The 25,079-nt window shown below is 44.5% G+C and overlaps 1 protein-coding gene across 2 annotated transcripts in view; it reads left to right on the top strand.

Annotated features, from left to right (window-relative positions):
* Positions 1-25,079, top strand: part of DYNC1H1 (dynein cytoplasmic 1 heavy chain 1) — a 92,675-nt gene that overhangs the window by 5,796 nt on the left and 61,800 nt on the right. For both annotated transcript variants that reach the window (XM_050796665.1, XM_050796666.1), the window contains exons 2-11: positions 6,340-6,427; positions 11,218-11,391; positions 11,629-11,884; positions 12,192-12,378; positions 14,842-15,113; positions 15,205-15,432; positions 15,831-16,907; positions 17,606-17,785; positions 18,701-18,850; positions 22,837-22,983. In XM_050796665.1, coding sequence (XP_050652622.1) covers positions 6,340-6,427; positions 11,218-11,391; positions 11,629-11,884; positions 12,192-12,378; positions 14,842-15,113; positions 15,205-15,432; positions 15,831-16,907; positions 17,606-17,785; positions 18,701-18,850; positions 22,837-22,983 — 2,759 coding nt within the window. The remainder of the gene's footprint in view (positions 1-6,339; positions 6,428-11,217; positions 11,392-11,628; positions 11,885-12,191; positions 12,379-14,841; positions 15,114-15,204; positions 15,433-15,830; positions 16,908-17,605; positions 17,786-18,700; positions 18,851-22,836; positions 22,984-25,079) is intronic.

Below are 25,079 nucleotides of genomic sequence, written 5' to 3'. Positions count from 1 at the left end.
CCCTAGGATTTTAAGACACAATTGGGAAAAGGATGTTCTAAGGAGGGTTCTGAAACCTAAACGCTCATCTCTGCAGTGCCTTGGTATCTGTCATTTCTTTTGAATTAGTAGTAACTTGAAAAGTACCAAGTCTTAAGTTCCTTAGGTGTTAATAACTTACTAGGTTTTTAAAAATTCTTTCTCTTTTCTTTTCTGGAAATACCAAAATGAACTCCAGTTTACATTAAATATAAATATTCTATGGGGTTTCGTGCTCCCTTCATACTCCTAATGATGTTACAGGGAAGTCCTCAGGTGGAGAAGAATGCTCTGACTTTCTCACCGTGTTCTGAGCCTTGTACCAGAGCAGGGAGTGGTTATGGTGAAGAAGTCATGGCCCCTCAGGAGGATGAAAAGGTGGACGTCCGTGTGACAAGAGAAAGCACCAGAGACAAGAAAGGGGAACACTAAGGCAGGAAAAAAAGGGAGGCCATGTATAACAGTGATTGACCAGAATAATGTGGTATTAGTATGTTTGGGATTTATTTTATTTATTTATTTATTTATTTATTTATTTTGAGACGGCATCTTGCTCTGTTACCCAGGCTGGAGTGCAAGTGGCGTGATCTCCACTCACTGCAACCCCTGTTTCCTGGGTTCCAGTGATTCTTCTGTTTCAGCCTCCTGAGTAGCTGGGATTACAGGCATGTGCCACCACGTCTGGCTAATTTTTGTAGTTTTAGTAGAGATGGAGTTTCACCATGTTGGCCAGGCTGGTCTCGAACTCCTGACCTCAGGTGATCCACCCGCCTCAGCCTCCCAAAGTGCTGGGATTACAGGCGTGAGCCCCTGTGCCCAGCCCATGTTTGGAATTTTAGAAGGGAAAGAAGACAAAAGATAAAGAGAACCCCCGGAACATTTAACATGCAATTTGGTAGTACACGTGGGCCAAAGGAAATGAATGGCTTCGAGACCAGGAAGAGACTTGCTCTCTGGCTGGGAGAAAGTTTGGAAGGAAGAGTACATGAGTGAATGAGCAAGGGTGCAGGAGTTGGGCAGCCTCACCTGGCACTTTACCAGTGTGCTTTGTCCCTTTTCCAACTGCCCGTTCACCAAACTTTGAGAGGGCGTGCCCTGTCTACTCAGGAGAGGGCTGTATCATTCTTTTTTGAGGCAGGGTCTTGCTCTGTCACCCAGGCTGGAGTGCGGTGGTGCAGTCTCAGCTCACTGCAGCCTCGGTCTCCTGGGCTGAAGAGATCCTCCCGCCACAGACATGCACCACCACGCCCTGCTAAGTTTTGTTTTTTTTGTGGAGATTGGGTTTCACCGTCTTGCCCAGCTGGGTCTCAAACTCCTAAGCTTGAGTGATCCACCCACCTTGGCCCCTCAAACTACTGGGATTACAGGCATGAGCCACTGGGCCCAGTCGAGGGTGATATAGTTCTTAAGGTAATCAAAATTGCATAGTTTTTATATTTCATTAAGACATAATGCTGGCTGGGTGCAGTGGCTCACGCCTGTAATCCCAACACTTTGGGAGACTGAGGCAGGCGGATCACTTGAGCTCAGGAGCAAGACCAGCCTGGGCAACATGGAGAAACCCTGTCTCTACAAAAAATACAAAAGTTAGCCAGGCGTGGTGATGCACACCTGTAGTCCCAGCTACTCAGGAGGCTAAGGTAGGAGAATCACTTGAGCCCAGAGAGGTCAAGGCTGTGATGAGCTGTGATTGCACCACTGCACGCCAGCCTGGGTGACAGAGTGAGATCCTGTCTCAAAAAAAAAATAAAACAGATGTAATGCTTACGTAAGTCATAGTTTAATGATACAAATTACTACAAGTTTGAAATACATTAAACTGTCTTTGAATAAAAGTATACACACATTAGTGCCAAATGCCATTTTGAACATCTCTAAAAATTCAGTAAACTCTCAGAAGTTGACCAAGAAAGTGATCACAAGTTGTTGTAATGTGTCAGTATTGCTTGCAGGGAAGGAGCTCATGAAGCAGGCCCAGTACTTTGATTCTTTGACTACATGGACAGATAGTACAGTATTGGTCTGTTACATGTTAACAGTAACTTTGTATTAACTAATAACCTCCAAGCATAAGGAAATGGATTCAAATTTTACTGAAAGTGATATTAACTAATCAAACTTGCAGATTGTGTTTGTATGTAAGCTTCTAAATATAGCAGGGTTAATAGCCTCTTTGTTATTAAGAATAACAAAAAGAAAAAAAGCAAAGTAGAATGTCAGATTATTATTTGATGGCAGTTTTTGAAACTGTCCTAAATTGCGTGACTGTAAATGAGAGTCAGACATACTCAACTGTGTTTGATCCGTGTCTTTATATAGGGAATATGCACAAAAAGACTTGTCCAAGATGTTTTCTGTGACTGATTCATAGCGACTTCCATAAGTTATTATCAAGAGAAGTTAGAATTTAACAAAGCAGCAGGGAATATCTATTTGCGTGATCATTGTTTGAGGATTATGTCATCGGGTGTGCCTTCCTGAGCTGAGGCAGTATTCTGCTGCATTGCAGTATTCCCAGTGCAGAGCTAGAGCTCTCGCCACACAGCGGTGACTCATCTCTTGGAATGGCGCCTAGTTCCCCTAACCCGGTTTGCGTTAGGAAGTGCAGGCCACATGCTCAGATGCTGTGTCCTGACTGCACATTTTCTGCGTTATTTTATTTGTACCAGTGATGACTCTTTATGGGGGGGAAGAAATGATTCAGAGTTAACAAGCCATATTTTTAGTTGCACCGGTGATTTCCTTTGATCTTTATAGAATGTTAATTTTATTTTCTGTGTGTTTTGGTGTTATTTTGATGGCATATTTTATATACGTGGTAGAGCAATGTTATGGAGAGTTCAGAAGATTGAGGGAGAAAATCGTCGCACTACTTTGACAGCTGTTTCAGTTTGGAGATAGTTCTTTATTCTCTGTGCTTGCATTTTACAGGTTGTAATCATGTGTGGCTGCTTTCAGGCAGTGTGATTTCTCTTGTGGTCTAGCTACATTTGAGTGGTTAGAAAAATTGGTTGATTTCTTTAGTTTTTTTAATGGTCATTTTAAAAAAGAGCAAGTATCTGGCATACTAGAATGTTCTGCCGCCTACTCCTTCCTCTTCCTAAAATTATATTCAAATATATCCAAAACAATAATTTGGAAAAATTATTGTTCTCTTGATAGATACACTTTTTTTTCTTTTTTTCGAGACTGATCTCAGCTCACTGTAACCTCTACCTCCCAAGTTCAAGCAATTCTCTCGCCCCAACCTCCCACATAGCTGAAATTACATGCGCCCACCACCATACCCGGCTAATTTTTGAATTTTTAGTACATATGGGGTTTCACCACGTTGACCAGGCTGGTATTGAACTCCTGACTTGAAGTGATCTGCCTGCCTCGGCCTCCCAAAGTGCTGAGATTACTGGCATGAACCATTGCGCCTGGCCAGATAGACTAATATTTTATACTCTTTAGTGTGAATTTTGTATTTGTCTCATCTTAAAACTAAGGAAGCAAGGGTTGGGGGTAATGACTCATTCCTGGAATGCCGTAATGCCAGGCCGAGGCATGAGGATCTCTTGAGCCCCAGGAGTTTGACACCAGCCTGAGCAACATAGAGAGACCCCGTCTTTAGAAAATGTTTTAAAAATCCACTGAAGGTGGTGGCTTGAGCGTGTGGTCCCAGCTGTTTGGGAGGCTGAGGGTGGAGGATATCTTGAACCCAGAAGATAAGGCTGCAGTGAGCTCTGATGAAGCCACAGCATTCCATCCAGGGCGACAGAGCAAGACATTATCTCTAAATAAATAAATTAATTAAAATAAAATGCTTGCAGAAGGAGCAAGATTTTTAAAACAACAACTAAAGAAGCAAATAGCTTTTGCTCAGACCCTATATAACCAGGTTTCATAGTTTTTAGTGCTTAGTGAAACCTTATAGACCACCTAACTCAATATTCTACTGCCTGTTCCACCGCCCATTGTACACCTCACAAATTTGAAGCCCAGAGAAAGAAAAATGACTTTCTCAAGGTCATATATCTTCTAAGCAATAGAACTTAATCTGTTAAAGCTACTGCCCTTTCCTTTTCTTTCTTTCTTTTCTTTTCTTTTTTTTTTTTTTTGAGATGGAGTTTCACTCTTGTTGCCTGGCCTGGAGTGCAGTGGTGCGATCTCGACTCACCACAACCTCCGCCTCCCAGGTTCAAGCAATTCTCCTGCCTCAGCCTACCAAATAGCTAGAATTACAGGCATGTGCCACCATGCCTGGCTAATTTTGTATTTTTAGCAGAGACGGGGTTTCTCCATGTTGGTCAGGCTCGTCTCAAACTGCTGACCTCAGGTAATCCACCTGCCTTGACCTCCCAAAGTGCTGGGATTACAGGGGTGCGCCATCGCGCCTAGCCTTCCCTTTCTGTTACATGACTTTTAAAAGGTGAATCAGCCGGGCACGGTGGCTCACGCCTGTAATCCCAGCACTTTGGGAGGCCGAGGCGGGCGGATCACAAGGTCAGGAGATCCAGACCACAGTGAAACCCCATCTCTACTAAAAATACAAAAAATTAGCCGGGTGTGGTGGCGGGTGCCTGTAGTCCCAGCTACTCAGGAGGCTGAGGCAGGAGAATGGCGTGAACCAAGGAGGCGGAGCTTGCAGTGAGCCGAGATCACGCCACTGCACTCCAGCCTGGGCGACAGAGCGAGACTCCGTCTTAAGAAAAAAAATAAAAACAAAGGTGAACTATGTATAAAATAATCATGCTAAATTAGATTGTAATTTTTGCCAATATATATTTCATACAGTACGTCATTGCAAAGATAATTTGACTAGAATGCTTAGGTATCGCGTGGATTAGTACTAGATGTAGAGATTTATTTTCTATTATACTTTTTTTAGTTTTTCAATCTTGATTTTTAATTTAGAAATTTGGTTCACATGCTTCTTGAGGCTCTCTTACTATTAATTTCCAGTAAGCTTTTTTAGATTTAAATTTTATTATTAAAAAACTGAGACATGGTTTCACCACGTTGTCCAGACTACTTTCATACTCCTGAACTCAAGTGATCCACACCTCAGCCTCCCAAAGTGCTGGGATTACTGATGTAAGCCACCACACCCAGCCTCCGTAAATGTTTGAAAATGACTGCCGTGTGCATATTGTACTGTGTGGAATCTAGCGTGGTCTCTGCCTTCCAAGAGCTCACAGGTGGGGAGGAAGATACATTCATAAGTCAAACCCAGAGCAGACTCAGATTAAGTGCTGTGGTGCAGCGGAGGGCAAGGCTAGACGAATGCTTCTCAGTGACCCTGGGGATGTTTCTTTTCTCTTCTCTTCTCTTCTCTTCTCTTCTCTTCTTTTCTTTTCTTTTTTTTGAGATGGAGTCTCCCTCTGTCCCCCAGGCTGGAGTGCAGTGGTGTGATGTTGGCTCACTGCAAGCTCCGCCTCCTGGGTTCACACCATTCTCCTGCCTCAGCCTCCTGAGTAGCTGGGACTACAGGCGCCCGCCACCACGCCCGGCTAATTTTTTTGCATTTTTAGTAGAGTTGGGGTTTCACCATGTTAGCCAGGATGGTCTCGATCTCCTGACCTGGTGATCCTCCCGCCTCAGCCTCCCAAAATGCTGGGATTACAGGCATGAGCCACCGCACCCAGCCTGGGATGTTTCTTCATAGTTTTCTTGATTGGGATTTGCCTTGGGCCTGGCCTGGATGAAAACTGGCCATGCTACATCGTGGCGAGGAGCCTGGACTTTGGAATCACAAACTTCTGAATTCTCACATTGTTGCTTCCCACCCAAGTGTCTGTGGGCAAGTTACTGATATTCTTTAAGGAGAAAACAAGGATAATCATAGTCACACCAACCCCATAGGGTTAAATGTAGCTGTAAAGTGCTTTGTAAAATGCCCATCACACAGGTGGTGCTGAGTGAACAGCTGAGCAGAATATTCTTGAGAGCAGGGGCGGAAAGTGTCTCCTGTGTTTGAAGCACAATGGATGAGCCTCCTGGGATGAGACGCTGAGAACTTGGCCATAGCCTGTAGCGGCTAGCACTGCCCACAGCCAGGCCCTGTTCCAGTGCTTTCAAGCGCCAACTCCGTTATCCTTGCAGAAGCCCTGGCATGCCCACACTACCCCACTGCACAGACAACCACCTTGCCCAGAGTCACACAGCAAAGTCAGGAGTGAGGGAAAAAACGGATGGGAAGGGAAAAATAGTGCCAAGTCACGTAGGTGTTGGTATGGCAGGTTGGGAGTGGGGAGAGGATAGTCATTGTCTAAACAGTTGATAAATAAGAAATTGGAAATGTTGATATTAATTTGATATATTTATTATGATTTGTAGAGGACGTTGGTGATGAAGGAGAAGAAGAAAAAGAATTCATTTCCTATAACATCAACATAGACATTCATTATGGGGTTAAATCCAATAGGTGAGTAGTATGAATATTACCATTATCTCCGATTATAAATTTGTGAGAACTAATATGAATCTTTTTTCTTTTCAAACTCGGAAATTCTTACTAAGAAAATTAATAGAAATCTTTTTTTTTTTTTTTTTTTGAGATGGAGTTTCGCTCTTGTTGCCCAGGCGGGAGTGCAATGGCGCAATCTTAGCTCACTGCAACCTCTGCCTCCTGGGTTCAAGCGATTCTCCTGCCTCAGCCTTCCAGGTAGCTGGGATTACAGGCATGTACCACCATGTCTGGCTAATTTTGTATTTTTAGTAGAGACGGGGTTTCTCCATGTTGGTCAGGCTGGTCTTGAACTCCTGACCTCAGGAGATTTGCCTGCCTCAGCCTCCCAAAGTGCTAGGATTACAGGTATGAGCCACCACGCCTGGCCTAAAATTAATATAAATCTTAATTGACTCAGAGAAACACATTAAGAAAACACTGAAGCCCGCCATGGTGGCTCACGCCTGTAATCCCAGCACTTTGGGAGGCTGAGGTGGGCGGATCACCTGAGGTTGGGTTGAGACCACCCTCACCAACATGGAGAAACCCCGTCTCTACTAAAAATACAAAATTAGCAGGGCATGGTGGTGCATGCCTGTAATCCCAGATACTTGGGAGGCTAAGGGAAGAGAATAGCTTGAACCCGGGAGGCAGAGGTTGCAGTGAGCCGAGATTGTGCCATTGCATTCCAGTCTGGGCAACAAGAGCGAAACTCTGTCTCAAAAAAGAAAAAAGAAAATGCTCAAAAGATTTCTGGTCTTTAAATTCAGTGTCTTTGATTTCATGTCTTCAAATTGAGATTTCCAAGACAATATAAATTATAAAGTGTTGTCCTTTTAATTGCCATATCATGGTATTTACCTTCTGTTTGAGCTATAATATATGTAGCATGTCTGATAATACTCTCAGATCACAGTCGGCCGTCCATATCTGTGGTTCCACATCTGCAGATTCAACCAACAACAGATAGAAAATATTTGCAGGAAACAAGCAATACGTATAGTACAAAAATAAAAAAGAAAGCAAGTAAAAAACAGCTAGTGTAACAACTATATAGTTTTCTTGTTTTTGTTTTTGTTTTTTTTTTTGAGACGGAGTTTCGCTCTGTCACCCAGGCTGGAGTGCAGTGGCCGGATCTCAGCTCACTGCAAGCTCCGCCTGCCGGGTTCACGCCATTCTCCTGCCTCAGCCTCCCAAGTAGCTGGGACTACAGGCACCCGCCACCACGCCCGGCTAATTTTTTTTCGTATTTTAGTAGAGACGGGGTTTCACCGTGTTAGCCAGGGTGGTCTCGATCTCCTGACCTGGTGATCCACCCGTCTCAGCCTTCCAAAGTGCTGGGATTACAGGCGTGAGCCACTGCGCCCGGCCAACAACTGTATAGTTTTACGTTGTGTTAGGGATTTTAAGTAATCTAGAGATGATTTAAAGTATACTGGAGGATGTGCATAGGTTATCTGCAAATACTGTGCCATTTTACATAAGCAACTTAACATTTGCGGATTTTAGTGTCCCAGGGGAATCCTGGAGCCAATTTCCCACATACACCAGGGGACAACAGGATGTCTGATTTTTCATTATTACAAATAACTAGTAAACATTCTATGTACAGGTTTGATTCTTTTTAGGATAAATCCTAAAGACAGCATTACTAGTTCACATGCAAAACCTTAAAATTTTTAATGCATGTTACCAGATTTTCCACCTTTCAGAAAGATTGTGCTAATGTATCCTAGTAGATATATCCAGATTTAAATATGTAAATGTCATAATTGATTCTGCATTTTTTAAACTTATTTTGAGTAATCTCAGGTTACAGAAGAGTTGCGTGAATAGTATATAGAACTCCCAGATATCAGTTGTTAATGTTTGCCACTTTTGCATTATCATTTTTCCCCTGAATCATTTGACAGTTAGTTATAGACAGTATGCTCCTTTATCCCTAAATACTTGTGTGTATTTCCTAAGAACAAGGACATTCTCTTTCATAGCCTCAGTACAATGATCAAATTCAGGAAGTGTAAGATTGCTGCAGTATTATTCTCTAATTATAGTACATGTTCAGATTGTCTCAATGATGTCCCTTATAGTAATTTTCCCCTGATTCAGAGTCCGGTCCAGGATCACACTTTAGTTTCTTGTCACTCTAAATTCCTTTAATCTGGAGTAGTACTTCAGCCTTTGTGTACCTTTTATGACACTGACATGTTTGACATTTGCACACGAATAGCTTCATGGAACTGTTGGGTTTGCCCGATGTTTAGATTCAGGTTATACGATTTTGGCAGAAATACTATTGTGACTTCGTTCTTTCTCAATATGTTACATCAGAAAGCTTCATTTACTTTACAGTTATATGAAGTTTTTTGGGGTTGTTTGTTTTGAGACAGAGTCTCACTCTGTCGCCAAAGCTGGAATGCAGTGGGGTGATCTTAGCTCACTGCAGCCTCTGCCTCCCAGCCTCAAGCGACCCTCCTGCCTCAGCCTCCTGAATAGTTGGGATTACAGGCGCCTGCTGCCACACCTGGCTAATTTTTTTTTTTTTTTTTGAGACGGAGTCTCGCTCTGTCGCCCAGACTGGAGTGCAGTGGCCGGATCTCAGCTCACTGCAAGCTCCGCCTCCCGGGTTTACGCTATTCTCCTGCCTCAGCCTCCCGAGTAGCTGGGACTACAGGCGCCAGCCACCTCGCCCGGCTAGTTTTTTGTATTTTTTAGTAGAGATGGGGTTTCACCATGTTAGCCAGGATGGTCTCGATCTCCTGACCTCGTGATCCGCCCGTCTCGGCCTCCCAAAGTGCTGGGATTACAGGCTTGAGCCACCGCGCCCGGCCTTTTTTTTTTTTTTTTTTTTGAGATGGAGTCTCGCTCTGTCGCCCGGGCTGGAGTGCAGTGGCCGGATCTCAGCTCACTGCAAGCTCCACCTCCGGGGTTTACGCCATTCTCCTGCCTCAGCCTCCCAAGTAACTGGGATTACAGGCGCCCGCCATCTCGCCCGGCTAGTTTTTTGTATTTTTTAGTAGAGACGGGGTTTCACCATGTTAGCCAGGATGGTCTCGATCTCCTGACCTCGTGATCCACCCGTCTCGGCCTCCCAAAGTGCTGGGATTACAGGCTTGAGCCACCGCGCCCGGCCTTTTTTTTTTTCTTTTTGAGATGAAGTCTCACTCTGTCGCCCAGTCTGGAGTGCAATGGCGCAATCTCGGCTCACTGCAACCTCTGCCTCCCGGGCTCAAGTGATTCTCCTCCATCAGCCTCCCGAGTAGTTGGGATTACAGGCATGCACCACCATGCCCAGCTAATTTTTGTATTTTTAGTATAGATGGGGTTTTGAAGTTTTCAGATAACTTTTTGAAGTTATTCGCCCGCCTCGGCCTCCCGAAGTGCTGGGATTACAGGTGTGAGCTACTGCACCCGGCCTAATTTTTGTATCTTTAGTAGAGATGTGGTTTCGCCATGTTGGCCAGGCTGGTCTGGAACTCCTGACCTCAAGGGATCTGCCCACCTTAGCCTCCCAAAGTACTGGGATTACAGGCATGAACCACCACACCTGGCCTGTGAAGTATTGTGTATAAAGTACTGGCAAGGGAATTAGAAAATTCAAATTTTTTTTTTTTTTTTTTTTTTTTTTTTTTGAGACGGAGTCTCGCTTTGTCGCCCAGGCTGGAGTGCAGTGGCCGGATCTCAGCTCACTGCAAGCTCTGCCTCCCGGGTTCACGCCATTCTCCTGCCTCAGCCTCCCGAGTAGCTGGGACTACAGGCGCCCACCACCTCGCCCGGCTAGTTTTTTGTATTTTTAGTAGAGACGGGGTTTTACCATATTAGCCAGGATGGTCTCGATCTCCTGACCTCGTGATCCGCCCGTCTCGGCCTCCCAAAGTGCTGGGATTACAGGCTTGAGCCACCGCGCCCGGCCAGAAAATTCAAATTTTATTAATTACCTTAAAGGCATTAATTTAACAAACTTTGAGTGCCTGTTGTGTACAAGGTGTGGCAGTAGGTATAGAGTAATACACAAATAAAACCTGCAGTATAGAGTAATACACAAAGAAATAAAACCTGCTTCCGTTCTCAAGAAGCTTGTCTTTGGGAGAAAGATTGGCAGATACGTAACTAATTGTAATGCTTGTCAAAATACAATGGAAACATGAAGATTGGAGAGATTGCTTCTGATTAGGGGAAGCCCACGGAAGAGGTCACACTGGAATTGAGTTTTGAGGGTTAGAATTTCAGCAGATGAATATAGATTTCGTAAGCAAAGGCACAAAGCACATGATGTGTTTAGGGAATGGGACATCTGGTCTAAGTGGTGTCTCAGGGTGGGAAAAAGGATACATAGCAGGAGGTGAAACAGGAAGAGTTGAGTAGGACCAGGCTAAAGGGAGCCTGGAATGCCCTCTTGTCACTTTAACCAGCAAGCAACTTTTGTTTACTTAGTACAGTAAATAAATGTTACAAATTAGTGTAAGATCAGATTTAAGTACTACTTGGCTCATAACTTGTATTTCTAGGGCAGGTTAGTTTTAGGCCAATATTATGAATTCAACCCATGTATGAGACAAGTTAACTTTGCCTGGTTTCGTGTTTGTTCACATTCTATAACCATAACCTTGATTCAGTAGCTCTCACGTATGTACTAAAGAAAGACAAGCAGTGCATTTCACTATTAGCAAAACAACACTTCAGTATATTCTTAGTATGATTTTTAAGTTAATAAGCCTAATTAGGAGTGTAACTTTTCTAATTTCTTGTTTTATTTTTCTTTTTAGCTTGGCATTCATTAAACGTACTCCTGTGATTGATGCCGATAAACCCGTCTCTTCTCAGCTCCGGGTCCTTACACTCAGTGAAGACTCGCCCTACGAAACATTGCATTCTTTCATTAGCAATGCGGTGGCTCCTTTTTTTAAGTCCTATATTAGAGAGTCTGGCAAGGCAGACAGGTAAAAACCAGTTTTCTTCTGTGGTTTGAATGTTATATTTCACTTAATGTTCACGAGATAGTGTAGAACTCAGTGTAAAACTTGGGAATTGGGAGGGTAAAGCTAGTGAACCAAGGGGATATAAACCCTGTGCATTAATAAATATGTGTGTCGTTGCTATTTGACAGACCTGAAATGATAGACTCTCCTTGGAGACCAATAGCACACTAAATGTTGAGGTGTGCAATGTCATTTCAGGGATGGTGACAAGATGGCTCCTTCGGTTGAAAAGAAGATTGCAGAACTCGAAATGGGACTGCTTCACTTGCAGCAAAATATTGAAATTCCGGAAATCAGCCTGCCGATTCATCCCATCATCACCAATGTTGCAAAACAGTGCTATGAGCGTGGAGAAAAGCCGAAAGTTACAGACTTTGGTGATAAGGTTGAAGACCCGACATTTCTCAATCAGTTACAGTCTGGAGTCAACCGCTGGATCCGAGAAATTCAAAAAGTAAGAGCACAGGATTGAAAGTTATGTAAAATATGTTACTCTTTAATATGTTTGGGTAAGCTGATCTGGATTTTGTCAGTGAGGTAAATTACGTGGTAACGTGTTAGTGGTGCCTCCTCTTGGTGCTGAGACTGTTGAGTGCAGGACGAGCCTTGGTCTAGGCGGAATGGTCAGGGGACGGTGTGAGATTGCTTCAGTCGGCACCCTGATAGAGCATTGAGCATAAAATTGCGTTGTAATGCATGTGTTTAGTTAACGATATCTCTACCTTTAGTGAATACCCTTGGATGTTATTTTATTTTCAAAGGTGACCAAACTGGATCGAGATCCTGCGTCGGGAACTGCCTTACAGGAAATTAGTTTTTGGCTAAACTTGGAACGTGCGTTATACCGCATCCAGGAGAAACGGGAGAGCCCGGAAGTTCTCCTGACTCTGGATATCTTGAAACATGGCAAGCGCTTCCATGCCACCGTCAGTTTTGACACTGACACAGGTAACAACTAGAACTAATAATCTGATCAGTAAGTTATTGATCTGGCTTTTATGAGATCTTACTTGATAATTTAAATGAAAACTATAGTTTTCATAGATGTACTGTCATTTTTAACGATTTCCTCTTTTACATCACATCTTATCTTTTCCTTCAGTTCCAAGTAATGAAAATTATTCTCCTGCACACTTAGCTTTCCCCTTTCCCTTCAGGGGTTTTAAGAATGTGAAACAGTCTCTAGGTATGAGCACAGATTCCTTCTTGTTTCCCACTGCGCGGCTCCATGAGTCATCTCCATGAGTCGGCTGTACTATTGGCACAAAGTCAGGTGTGCTTTTGACAGGCCAGGCAAGAAGGTGGTTCCATTAAAGCAGTTCTGTTTGCCCAGAGGGTTGTGGAAAAAGAACTAGTCCGTACCGCTTTCTCTTCTTCTTTTTACTTGCCCCTTTCTCTTCTTTGTCTTCCTTCCTATTCTGATAAGTGACCAAAATGAATTTAGTTTTCTGAGTGGAGAACAGTGCCAGTGATGTTGTTTTGTTTTGTTTTGTTTTGTTTTTATTTCTTTTTAAAATTTATTTTTTTTAAGAGATGGAGGTCTCACTTTGTTGCCCAGGCTGGAATGCAGTGGCATGATCATAGCTCACTGCTGCCTAGAGTTCCCAGGCTCAAGCAATCCTCCCACCTCAACCACCCAAGTAGCTGGGACTACAAGGGATGCACCGCTATGTCCAACTAATTTTTTAATTTTTGTAGAAATGGGGACTTGCCATGTTGCCCATGCTGGTATTGAACTCCTAGTCTCAAGCAGTCCTCCCGCCTTGGCCTCCCAAAGTGCTAGGATTACAGGCATGAGCTACCACTCACAGTCATTATTATGATTATTTTTAAATTCTTTTAAAAACTTTAAAACTTGGCTGAGCTGCGTGAGCACGTACTAGGTCTACAGTGTTTGAACAGGAGGCATTATTAGGCATTTCTGTTCAACTCTGTGCTCACAGAAGACGTGTTAGAACAAGTAATTAAGACAGTAGCCGTTGTCATGTTCTCACTTCCCCCAAAAAACGTGTGATACCCGCGTCTTAAATGTCAGAGGAAACTGCAAGTAGAAATGTTCCGGTTACTTCGATCACATTGCACGCATTACCTGCACATTCGCTATGCTGAAATGTATACTTTGATATTTTTAACACCTCTGAAACCTTTGTATTTTTCCTAATACTTTTTTTGATCTTATGCCAAAGAAAGTCAATAAATAGATTAGGATCCAAGCACTTTCATGATTCCATGTCCGTAGTTAGTAATACATTCACCTAAATTAAACCATGAATGTAAAACTTAAATTTTAATGTTCTCACGGATAAAATTTTAGTTCTTCTAAACTTAATTGTGACTGATAGAACGTTAAAATAATATAGAACAGGGGTCCCCAACCCCCAGTCCCCAACTGGTACCAGTCCGCAGCCTGTTGGGAACCAGGCCATACAGCAGGAGGCCAGCAGCAGTGAGTGAGCGTTACTGCCTGAGCTCTGCTTCCTGTCAGATCAGTGGCAGCATTATATTCTCATAGGAGCACAAACCCTGCTGGGAACTGCGCACGCGAGGGATGTAGATTGTGCACTCCTTGTGAGAATCTAATGATCTATCCACTGTCTCCCATCACATCACCCCCAGATGGGACCGCCTAGTTGCAGGAAAACAAGCTCAGGGCTCCCACTGATTCTACATTATGGTGAGTATGTAATAATAATAATAATAGAAATAGGCTGGATGCGGTGGCTCATGCCTGTAATCCTAGCACTTTGGGAGGCTGAGGTGGGCGGATCATGAGGTCAGGAGATTAGGGCCATCCTGGATAACACAGTGAAACCCTGTCTCTACTAAAAATACAAAAAATTAGCCGGGTGTGGTGGCGGGCGCCTGTAGTCCCAGGTCCTTGGGAGGCTGAGGCAGGAGAATCGCTTGAACCTGAGAGGCGGAGGTTGCAGTGAGCCGAGATCACACCGCTGCACTCCAGCTTGGGCAACAGAGCAAAACTCCGTCTCAAAAAAACAAAACAAAACAAAATAATAGAAATAAAGTGCTCAATAAATGCAATGCGCTCAAATCACCTGGAAACTACCCACCCCGCTGCCCCCCCAACCGTCTGTGGAAAAATCGTCTTCCATGAAACTGGTCCCTGTTGCCAGAAATATTGGGGGCGCTGATGTAGAAAGCAAAGCAAGGTAAATTCTCTGAGGCTGCCACCTTCAGCCTTTAGAGTATATGTGAGTTGGCTCGTACTCTTAAATAAGCAAAAATGGAACAATGCTAGAGTTATCCTGTTAATAACGTTTTTTCAAATGTGAGTGGTTTTTGTCTCGCTAGATCTTTTGCAACATCAAAATGTTCCATTGTAATTGCACATTTTAGTTTACTTAGTTTTGTTACTTTATGTGAAAACCATTAACTCTTTCTCTGTTAATATAGGTCTAAAACAGGCTTTGGAAACCGTGAATGACTATAATCCTCTGATGAAAGATTTCCCTCTGAATGATTTGCTGTCTGCCACAGAGCTGGACAAAATAAGACAGGCACTTGTTGCCATTTTCACCCATTTGAGAAAGATCCGAAACACAAAATATCCTATTCAGAGGGCACTGCGTTTAGTGGAGGCAATTTCAAGAGACTTGAGTTCTCAATTACTCAAAGTATTGGGCACTAGGAAATTGATGCATGTTGCTTATGAAGAATTTGAAAAAGTAAGTTTGAATATATTAGAAAACTAACCTCAAGACATTTAGATGAAAATATGTCTTAATAATAAGCCTCATTTTTGAAATTGTACCCTAGGTTATGGTGGCATGCTTCGAAGTGTTTCAGACTTGGGACGATGAGTATGAGAAACTGCAGGTACTGTTGAGAGACATCGTCAAAAGAAAAAGGGAAGAAAATCTGAAGATGGTGTGGCGTATCAACCCTGCCCACAGGAAGCTGCAGGCTCGCCTTGACCAGATGAGGAAATTTAGACGCCAGCATGAACAGCTGAGAGCTGTTATCGTCAGGGTCCTGAGGCCGCAGGTACGATTTGCATTCTAAAAATTTGTGGGTTTTTCTTTGTTTGTTTTTTGAGATGAAGTTTCACTCTTGTTGCCCAGGCTGGAGTGCGGTGGCGCAATCTCGGCTCACCGCAACCTCCGCAACATCCTGGGTTCAAGCGATTCTCCTGCCTCAGCCTCCCGAGTAGCTGGGATTACAGGCGCCTGTCACCATGCCCGGCTAATTGTTTATATTTTAAGTAGAGATAGGCTTTCACCATGTTGGCCAGGCTGGTCTCGAACTCCTGACCTCAGGTGATCCACCTGCCTCACCCTCCCAAAGTGCTGGGATTATAGGCATGAGCCATTGTGCCCAGTTTAAAATAAATTTTAAAGCCTTCATTGGTCAGCATTTCTTGATTACATATCTTTCTCCTTTAGGTCACAGCAGTTGCACAACAGAATCAAGGAGAGGTCCCCGAACCCCAAGATATGAAAGTGGCTGAGGTTCTCTTTGATGCTGCAGATGCGAATGCCATTGAGGAAGTAAACCTTGCTTATGAGAACGTCAAGGAAGTGGACGGGCTGGATGTTTCCAAAGAGGGCACGGAAGCCTGGGAGGCTGCGATGAAGAGGTACGATGAGAGGATCGACAGAGTGGAGACCCGGATCACTGCTCGCCTTCGAGATCAGCTTGGCACAGCCAAGAATGCCAACGAGATGTTCAGGATTTTCTCGAGGTTTAATGCACTGTTTGTCAGACCTCACATCCGTGGGGCCATTCGCGAATACCAGACCCAGCTGATCCAGCGTGTGAAAGATGACATCGAGTCTCTTCACGACAAGTTCAAGGTCCAGTACCCACAGAGTCAGGCTTGTAAGATGAGTCACGTTCGTGACTTGCCCCCTGTGTCGGGGTCTATCATCTGGGCTAAACAGATCGACAGGCAGCTGACAGCCTACATGAAGCGGGTGGAAGATGTCCTCGGCAAGGGCTGGGAAAATCACGTGGAGGGGCAGAAGCTGAAGCAGGATGGAGACAGCTTCCGTATGAAGCTTAACACACAGGAGATCTTTGATGACTGGGCAAGGAAGGTGCAGCAGCGCAACCTCGGTGTCTCGGGGCGCATTTTCACTATTGAAAGTACTCGGGTTCGGGGCCGAACTGGAAATGTGCTTAAGCTGAAAGTTAACTTTCTTCCTGAGATTATCACACTATCCAAAGAAGTCCGGAACCTCAAGTGGCTTGGTTTCCGAGTCCCACTGGCGATTGTGAACAAAGCCCATCAAGCAAACCAGCTTTACCCATTTGCCATCTCACTGATCGAGAGCGTTCGTACCTATGAACGGACCTGCGAGAAGGTGGAGGAGCGGAACACCATTTCGCTTTTGGTGGCTGGCTTGAAAAAGGAAGTGCAGGCCCTGATCGCAGAAGGCATTGCGTTGGTGTGGGAATCCTACAAACTTGACCCGTATGTACAGCGCTTAGCAGAGACTGTCTTCAACTTCCAAGAAAAGGTATGCTCTCGTGTAATCCTCAGGTGTCCTGGTAACGAATGAAGCACGGTAATAGCGAGATCAGCTAAAACACCAGGTCTCCCGAAGAAGGCATGCATGGTTGATGCAGCATACGGCCGTGTGAGCTGCAAGGGAGGACGACCCTTTGTACTCAACAGGCTGTTAGATGGTGCTGGGGCTTCAGGGAGGCCATTAAGTAACAACCTGAGTTTAGAAACAAGTGGAGAGCTGAAGGACACAGGAGTCTGACAGAGAGCAGAATGCAGTGTTATTGCTGATGCAGCTGAATGCAGAGCAGGCTCTAGGTCTGCAGCCATGGAGGCCTGCTAATGACCTACCCAGAGCCCGCGGCTGCCAGCAGAGCAGACGCATACGACAGCGAGGCTGGCTCACCAGTCACAGGAGGAGCTGAACAGAGCACGTTTGTTTCCTTCTCCCACATTTACCCGTCAGAGGCCACCCCTCCCGTGAGTGGGAGTAAGGGAAGAGAAGCTGGGGAGGCTCCATGCATTTTCCTTCCCTCTGCAAGGACATGCGAGTGGGGATTAGTGTTCTCACCCCAGCAGCTAGGATTAGCTACTTACGGAAGAACTGCCTGGAGCATTTGTCAATGTATAATACCCGAGGAGAACGTTGTGTGAGAATAAAGGAACAGAGTGTGAGTGGGTGTTTTAAATATTAAATATTTCTTTCTTCAGGTGGATGATCTGCTGATCATTGAAGAAAAAATAGACCTAGAGGTCCGTTCCTTGGAAACTTGTATGTATGACCATAAGACATTCTCAGAGATCTTGAACAGAGTCCAGAAAGCAGTGGATGACTTAAATCTGCACTCCTATTCCAATTTGCCCATCTGGGTCAACAAGCTTGACATGGAGGTAAGGGTTAGAATTTGCTTGCGTGTTCCTCCTTTTTCTTCTGCTTACCCTCCAGTAAGTTTATTAGTTTGTCACTAAAAAGTATTTTTCCCTGGAAATTATCTGTGATAGTTCACTTCCCCTCCAAAATCTCTCTCATTTAACTAATGATAGAACTGAATTGTGGCCAGGCACAGTGGCTCATCATGCCTGTAATCCTAGCATTTTGAGAGGCCGAGGCAGGCAGATCGCTTGAGCCCAGGAGTTCAAGACCAGCATGGGCAACATAGCAAGACCCTATCTCTACTATAAATACAAAAACTAGCCAGGTGTGGTGACGAGCACCTGTAGTCCCAGCTACTCAGGAAGCTGAGGCGGGAGGTCACTTGAGCCCAGGAGGCGGAGGTTGCAGTGAGCTGAGATTGCACCACTGCACTCCAGCCTGTGTGGCAGAGTGAGACCCTGTCACACACACAAAAAAGGAACTGAATTATGATACTGCATGTCAGTACTCACATCAAGTTTAAGTTGGAAGCAGGGAGACAAGAGGCAGGAGAAAGTGCTCCCTTTATTTGCTGGATATTTGATAGCTTCCTATTTGCCCTTCCTTGCTTTTCTTCACGCTTACCAATCCATTCCTTTTCTCATTGGTGGACTTCAGAGAGCACGCCAGAGCAGAGTGCTGGGGAGGAGGATATTTTATAGCAGAGGTTACAGGTTGTGAAGGATTGGTGATTCGGTATCCAAAGATGGAGAACACAGCCTAACAAGTGATCTGCGGCTGGGAGAAAGTGAGATTCTGAGAAGAGAGAGATGAAGGCTTATAGTTAGGAACTGTGTATCTTTGATCTGAAACACCTACCACTTTCTAATTAACTTGCTTTGTGAGCTAACTTTTAGAAGAAACACTATTCTCTGATATAACATTGTCTGTAGATTGAAAGAATATTGGGCGTCCGTCTGCAAGCTGGCCTAAGAGCTTGGACCCAGGTTCTTCTTGGACAAGCTGAAGATAAAGCAGAAGTTGACATGGACACGGATGCTCCACAAGTTAGTCACAAGCCTGGTGGAGAGCCAAAGATCAAAGTGAGTACTTCTGTGGCATTCTATTTGCTAGTAAGTACAATAACAAAACTCTCCCGTTAAAAAGCACCTATGAAAAGGTCACCTAGTGTGGACACCTGGCAGATGCCACCTTAACCAGGTGATGAAGGTCAGCCTCACCCGGGCGATGTGCAGGTGTCATGTGCCCTCCGATGTGATGTGATGGGAAGGGAAGGGCAGGTCACCTCTGCGCTCCTTTTCCAAAATCCCTCACTCTCATGTGAGATGTTAACATTAGAGAAAGCTGGTGGAGGATATGTGGAAACTCCTTGTACTTCCCTTGCAACTCTCCTGTAAGTCTAAAATAATTATTTTAAGTCCTAAAAAATGAAAAATTAAATTTTAGAAAAGAAAACTACACTGTGGAAAAAAATGTCTTACCCAGCATTCATGCAGTAAATTATTTCAAGAACTGCAGGTAATCCACCAGAAGAAAGTGTTCAGACCGTGACGTTGAAACGTACTCTACTGTTTTAACAAAGGTCTCAGTCCACATCCCTGGGAAGAAGGTGGCACACGGTGGCCACCGCACAGAGTAGTAGTCTGTGCCTCCCGAGCCATCTCTTCCCCATTGGTGTGGAGCTTAGCAAGCTTTCTACACAACTGAATGCTTCTGTCAGCTAGCACTGTGTAAGCAGGCCCTATCTGCTGCTGTTGGTGGTGGTTACGAAGGAATCCACCTTACAGTAAGTGTTTGTAGTATTTGTGTTATATTCACCAATAAAAAGGCCTCACAAAACAGTAAAATCTTTGATCTGGGAGAAACAGTTGGCTTTGTTTCCCTACCTACACTTTACCTTTTTATTTTTTTCCCTTACACTTGAAAAATGTTTTCATTTTTGAATATTTCTATTTTTACCTTTGACTATTACTATTATTGGATATTCATCCCCAGAGCATACTTTTTAGAATACCAAGTCCCAGAGAAGCAAATGAGTGTTTCTGAATTGATACAATTAAAAGTCATGCACTGCATAATGACATTTCAGTCAACGACAGACCACATATACAATGGTGGTCCTGAAGATTACAATACCATATTTTTACTGTCCCTTTTCTTTTTCTTTTCTTTTTTTTTTTGAGACGGAGTCTCGCACTGTTGCCCAGGCTGGAGTGCAGTGGCCGGATCTCAGCTCACTGCAAGCTCCGCCTCCCGGGTTTACACCATTCTCCTGCCTCAGCCTCCCGTTACTATCCGTTTTCTATGTTGAAATATGTTTAGATACACAGATACTTACCATTGTGTTCCAGTTGCCTGCAGTATTCAGTACAGTACCATGCTGTGCAGATTTGCAGCCCAGGAGCGATCGGCCATGCCACGTAGCCTAGGTGGGCAGTCAGCTCTGTCAACTCGACTTGTGTAGGTACATGCTGTGGAGTTTGCACAGTGACAGAATCGCCTAACCGTGATTCTCAGAACGTGTCCCTGTTGTTCAGCGACACATGACTGTCTAGTGGAGACTAAGTTGGAATTCTTGTTTAGCTTAAAGCCCTGGCAGGTGGCACAGACTTACCTGACCTTGGTCAACCTGAGTCATTGCCCGACAACTGATAACCTGACTTGTATCACTGCTTCAGTGGTGCTAGTTTCTCAGGTCTCAAGGTCGTTATATTGAGACATCGTCATATACTTATGTCCCATCAGATGAAGGTTCATTGAGTACCTGTTATCCTTAGAGCACTTTCGTTATCCTTAGAGGACTCACTGGTTTCTTTTCATAAGCAAAAAGTGCCTCTTCTTAAAGAGCACTTTGCAGACGTTTCACTCCTTTTCCAGTAAGTTTGAGGTAGGAGCTTTTACCTTGTAGCAGAGCAGTATTAACATGTAGTTGGTTCACCTGGGAGACAAAGAGGCTGGCCGTGGGGCTGACCGTGTGGATGCAGGTCACACTGAGTGTGGGAGAAGGTGTTGTGTAATGTGCTGAGGTGGCCACCTCAGTGGAGAAATGGAAAGACTCAATTTTAAGCTAATGTGAAATCAGAGAATGCTGTAATAAATAAATGCCTTAAGAGTATTCAAAATATGCTTCCATATTTCAAAATATAAAATGTAACATGACAGGAGATTTTGCGTTTGACATCGTGTCTGAGAAGGAAGGGCCAGACCTTGGAACCTTTGAAAGCTGCTGTCACAGGTCTTGCAAGGCTAGGCCTAGGCTTTGGTCTAAAAGGAACATTTTAAAAGTTGCCCTGTAAAGTTATTTGGTGTCATTGACCAATTGCATTCCTGCTAAAAAGCAAGAGGCATTGTTGCCTGGATAATAGAGGATGTGTTTCAGCCCTGAGATGTTCGAGTTGAAGAGCTCAGTTTTCACTGAGTGTTTCTCTATTTTTCCAGTTATCCCCGAAATTTCTATGTGTTATGTTTTTGGGGAAGTGAGGTGTGCTCAGTTTTTTAATCTAACAACTAGTTTTGGGGACTTGCCCACATCTCTGGGATTTGAATGGGGATTGTATCCCATTTTACTGTCTTTTAGGTTTACATTTACCACGTTTCTCTTCTCTGCTCCCCTTGCCCACTGGGGACTCCTCTTTGGCTCCTTGAAGTTTGATGCTTAGAGTTGGAAGTCCAGCAGGCAGGTGATCATGCTGCAAGCTCTTTCTGGACCTCTGGCAAAGGGAGTGGTCAGTGAAGGCCATCGTTACCTTGGGATCTGCCAGACTGGCATGTTTTCAGTGTCTGCTGTCCACAGCTCTCCACTGTAATCCAAATACTTTGCCGTGCACTAATCTCTTTGGAGATAAAATTCATTAGTGTGTTACTAAATGTTAATTTTCTTTTGCAGAAAATACAGTACCGTGTCTTAATTAATTATTAATATTTAAAATATTTCATTCCTTAACTCTCCCTCATTTGCTTTGCCCACAGCCTATTCAGTTCCTTTTTTGGCAGGATTCTGCAAAATGTGTCTCACCTGCTACTGAGATTGTTCAGCCTCTGATGTATTTGTATTGATTTGTTTCTGGTGGTAGCTTGTCCTGAAATGTGTGTAGAAAGCAAGTGTTGTATGATAAAATTGTTGTGTAGTGCGTGCTGTGTGGAGTTCAGAGGAAACCAGACTCAGTGATTAACGGTGCCAGAAAATGTGAGTGACCAGCCATGGTTCAGACGGCAGTGGTGCTGTTCCTTTTGTGTGGCCTCTTAGACTTCTGTTGCCCTAAAATTCCGTTTTATTGGGAACCCATTTTTCCACCTGGTCTTTCTTGACAGGGTTTTTTTCTATTTTAAACAGTTTCTAAATAAAATTCTGTATTTCAAGAGTGAAAAAAAAAAAAACCCCCCCCCCCCACACACAAATTAGCTGGGCATGGTGGTGCATGCCTGTAGTCCCAGCTTCTTGGGAGGCTGAGGCAGGAGAATGGCTTGAACCCGGAGGCGGAGCTTGCAGTGAGCCGAGATGGTACCACTGCACTCCAGCCTGGCGACAGAGTGAGACTCCGTCTCAAAAAAAACAAAAACAAAACAAAAATCAGCTGGGTGTAATGGTGCATGCCTGTGGTCCCAGCTACCTGAGGGGCTGAGGCAGGAGGATTGCTTGAGCCCAGAATGTCAAGTGAGCCATGTCGCCACAATACTCCAGCCTGGGTGAGAGAGTGAGACCCTATCTCAAGAAAACAAAAACCAAAGGACTTGGCATGGTGGCTCACGCCTGTAATCCCAACACTTTGGGAGGCTAAGGCAGGTGGATCACCTGAGATCAGGAGTTTGAGACCAGCCTGACCAACATGCTGAAACCCATCTCTACTAAAAATGTATAATTAGCTGGGCGTGGTGGCACATGCCCATAATCCCAGCTACTTGGGAGGCTTAGGAGAATCACTTGAACCCCGGAGACGGAGGTTGCAGTGAGCCAAGGTTGCTCCATTGGACTGCAGCCTGGGCAATAAGAGTGAAACTCTGTCTTAAAACAAAAAAAAATTGTATTGAAATAGATTGCTGAGTAAAAAATGAAACCTTTCTTTCACAGAATGTCGTTCATGAGTTAAGAATAACCAATCAGGTAATCTACTTGAATCCGCCAATTGAAGAGTGCAGATACAAGCTGTATCAGGAAATGTTTGCCTGGAAGATGGTTGTCCTGTCTCTCCCCAGGATCCAGAGTCAGAGGTACCAGGTAAGCCTTCGGCGACTTGAAGCACACGCCTCTGACCAGGCTTCTCATGGGCTCGTGATACCACTTCTTCATGGTGCTTCTTTACATAAGCTCTTGATGTTGTTTACAAACTCCAGACATCCCAGGGGAAAGTTAGGGAGGCTTTTTGTGCCCTGACCTTTTTTTCCAACTAGTTACTTGGCATTTGTAGCTTGGTCTCAGTAGTCTCTTTGAACTTCTGTCCATGAGCTTCTTTGGGAATCTCTTCCTGCTTCTCCCTCTCCTCCCCACCCCCCACTTTTTATTAGGGGAATTTTAAAACATACACAAAAGTTGAGGGAATCAAGAGTCCCCCACCACACAGCTTTATCAATATATGGCCAATGTTATTTATATTTTCTTCCCTACCTCTCCACCCCCACCAGATTATCTTAAAGCAAATCTCAGATATAATATACTCGTGGTAAATTTTTAGAGCAAAAAGAAAGCTCAAAAGACAATTTAGTCCCCAGTGTCACTTCTAAACAGAACCAGTGGCTTTCAATAAAAAGATGGCACAACTTCTGCTATTGCAGACTCTTCCAGAATTTAGTGATCTTGTTAAGACATTATCCCTTTTCTTAACTTTGAACATAAACTCAGATCTTTTAGGATTTTTTTTTTTAGGTAGTTAATTGCCTATGACTAAAATCGTGGTAGTGTTTCACCTAATGCTGGGCACTGTCCAGCTAATCAGAACCAAGCTCTGGATATTGGCTTCTGCCCTTCAAGGAGTCCACATACAATCCTTAGCGTCTTTCTCATCATGCTTCTGTTTTTGACCAGCCTCGTTTCTGTTTGCATCATTCTCTTGCTTATCTCCAAATTTAACAAACTAAAGCCAGCAGTCTCCTTGTTCCCTAGAGCCCATCCCCTCACTCTTGTTCAGCTGTTCTTCCCTCTCTTCTGGGTCTTCTTTCAGTACCTAAACGGGACCCCACGTCCCCTGCAATCTTCATAAGGAAGCTCCCTTCTCAGGCGCTCATCCAGCCTCCTCCAGCACTGTTCTGTGTGATCGCCCGCGGTCCCACCCTGCTGACTAGTGGGCTTCTCTGTCTTTGCCTCACCTCTTAACTGCAGGATTTGATGGAAGCTGCCTCCTGCGTGATGCACTGGACTCTTCAGAACACCGTGCCTCCTGGTTCTCCTCCCACTTCAGTGGCTAGTCTCCTTTATTGGTTCCTCTTTTGCCTTCCCCTTAAACTCCCTCTAAATGTTCCATTCCCTCTCCACTCCTGTGCACTGTCTTTGTGGTCTCATCTAGTCTTACTGACTTTAAATGCCACCTGCAAGCTGACAGCTCTGTGTTCATATCTCCAGCTGACCTCTTCTCCCGATCCAGGCTTGTCTGGCCAGCTGCCAGCATGGCATCTCCACTTGGCTGTCTGGGAGTGGCGTCACACTGAGCACCTCTTGAGCCCTGCCTCCCCGAGTTTGATCTTCCCTCAGTCTTTCACTTCCCATCCTTCAGCTCATTCAGGCCAAAAATCGTGGTGTTGTCCTTGCCTCCCATTGTGTGTCTCTTGAAAATGAATGCCGAGCTGTTCACTGGACCCACTCCATACAAGATACCATCACCTCTCACTTGAATTATTCATGTTCCCTCCTATCTGTTCTCTCTGCCTTTGCCTCCCTAAAATCTGTTTTCAACACAGCAGCCAAAGCAAGTCTTAGATTCTGAGTCAATCCTGACACTCTTTTCGGAGCCCTTGAATGACTTCCTATCTCACTCATGAAAACCAAAGCCCCAGCAGCTTGCTGGGCCCCGTGTAATGTGCTGCTTATTGTTTCTCTGACTTCAGCTGCTGCTGCTGCTTCCTTCACTGGCTCTGCCCCATCACACCGCAGTCTTGCTGGTCCTCAAACATGCTGGTAGACTCTTGCCCCTACGCCTTCACATTTGTTGATCTCAACTCAGAATCCTTGGCGGCAAATATTCACAACTTACCCCTCCCCTCTTCCTGGTTTCTCGCAACTTTCCCCTTCTCAGCGAGGCCTTTCCTGACCTCACTATTGAAAATGCAGCCTTCAGGCCGGGCGCGGTGGCTCAAGCCTGTAATCCCAGCACTTTGGGAGGC

The sequence above is a fragment of the Macaca thibetana genome, chromosome 7, assembly GCF_024542745.1.
Source record: "Macaca thibetana thibetana isolate TM-01 chromosome 7, ASM2454274v1, whole genome shotgun sequence".
Lineage (NCBI taxonomy): Eukaryota > Metazoa > Chordata > Mammalia > Primates > Cercopithecidae > Macaca > Macaca thibetana.
The sequence above is the reverse complement of the archived record's forward strand: the minus strand, read 5'-3'. Positions and strand labels throughout refer to the sequence as shown.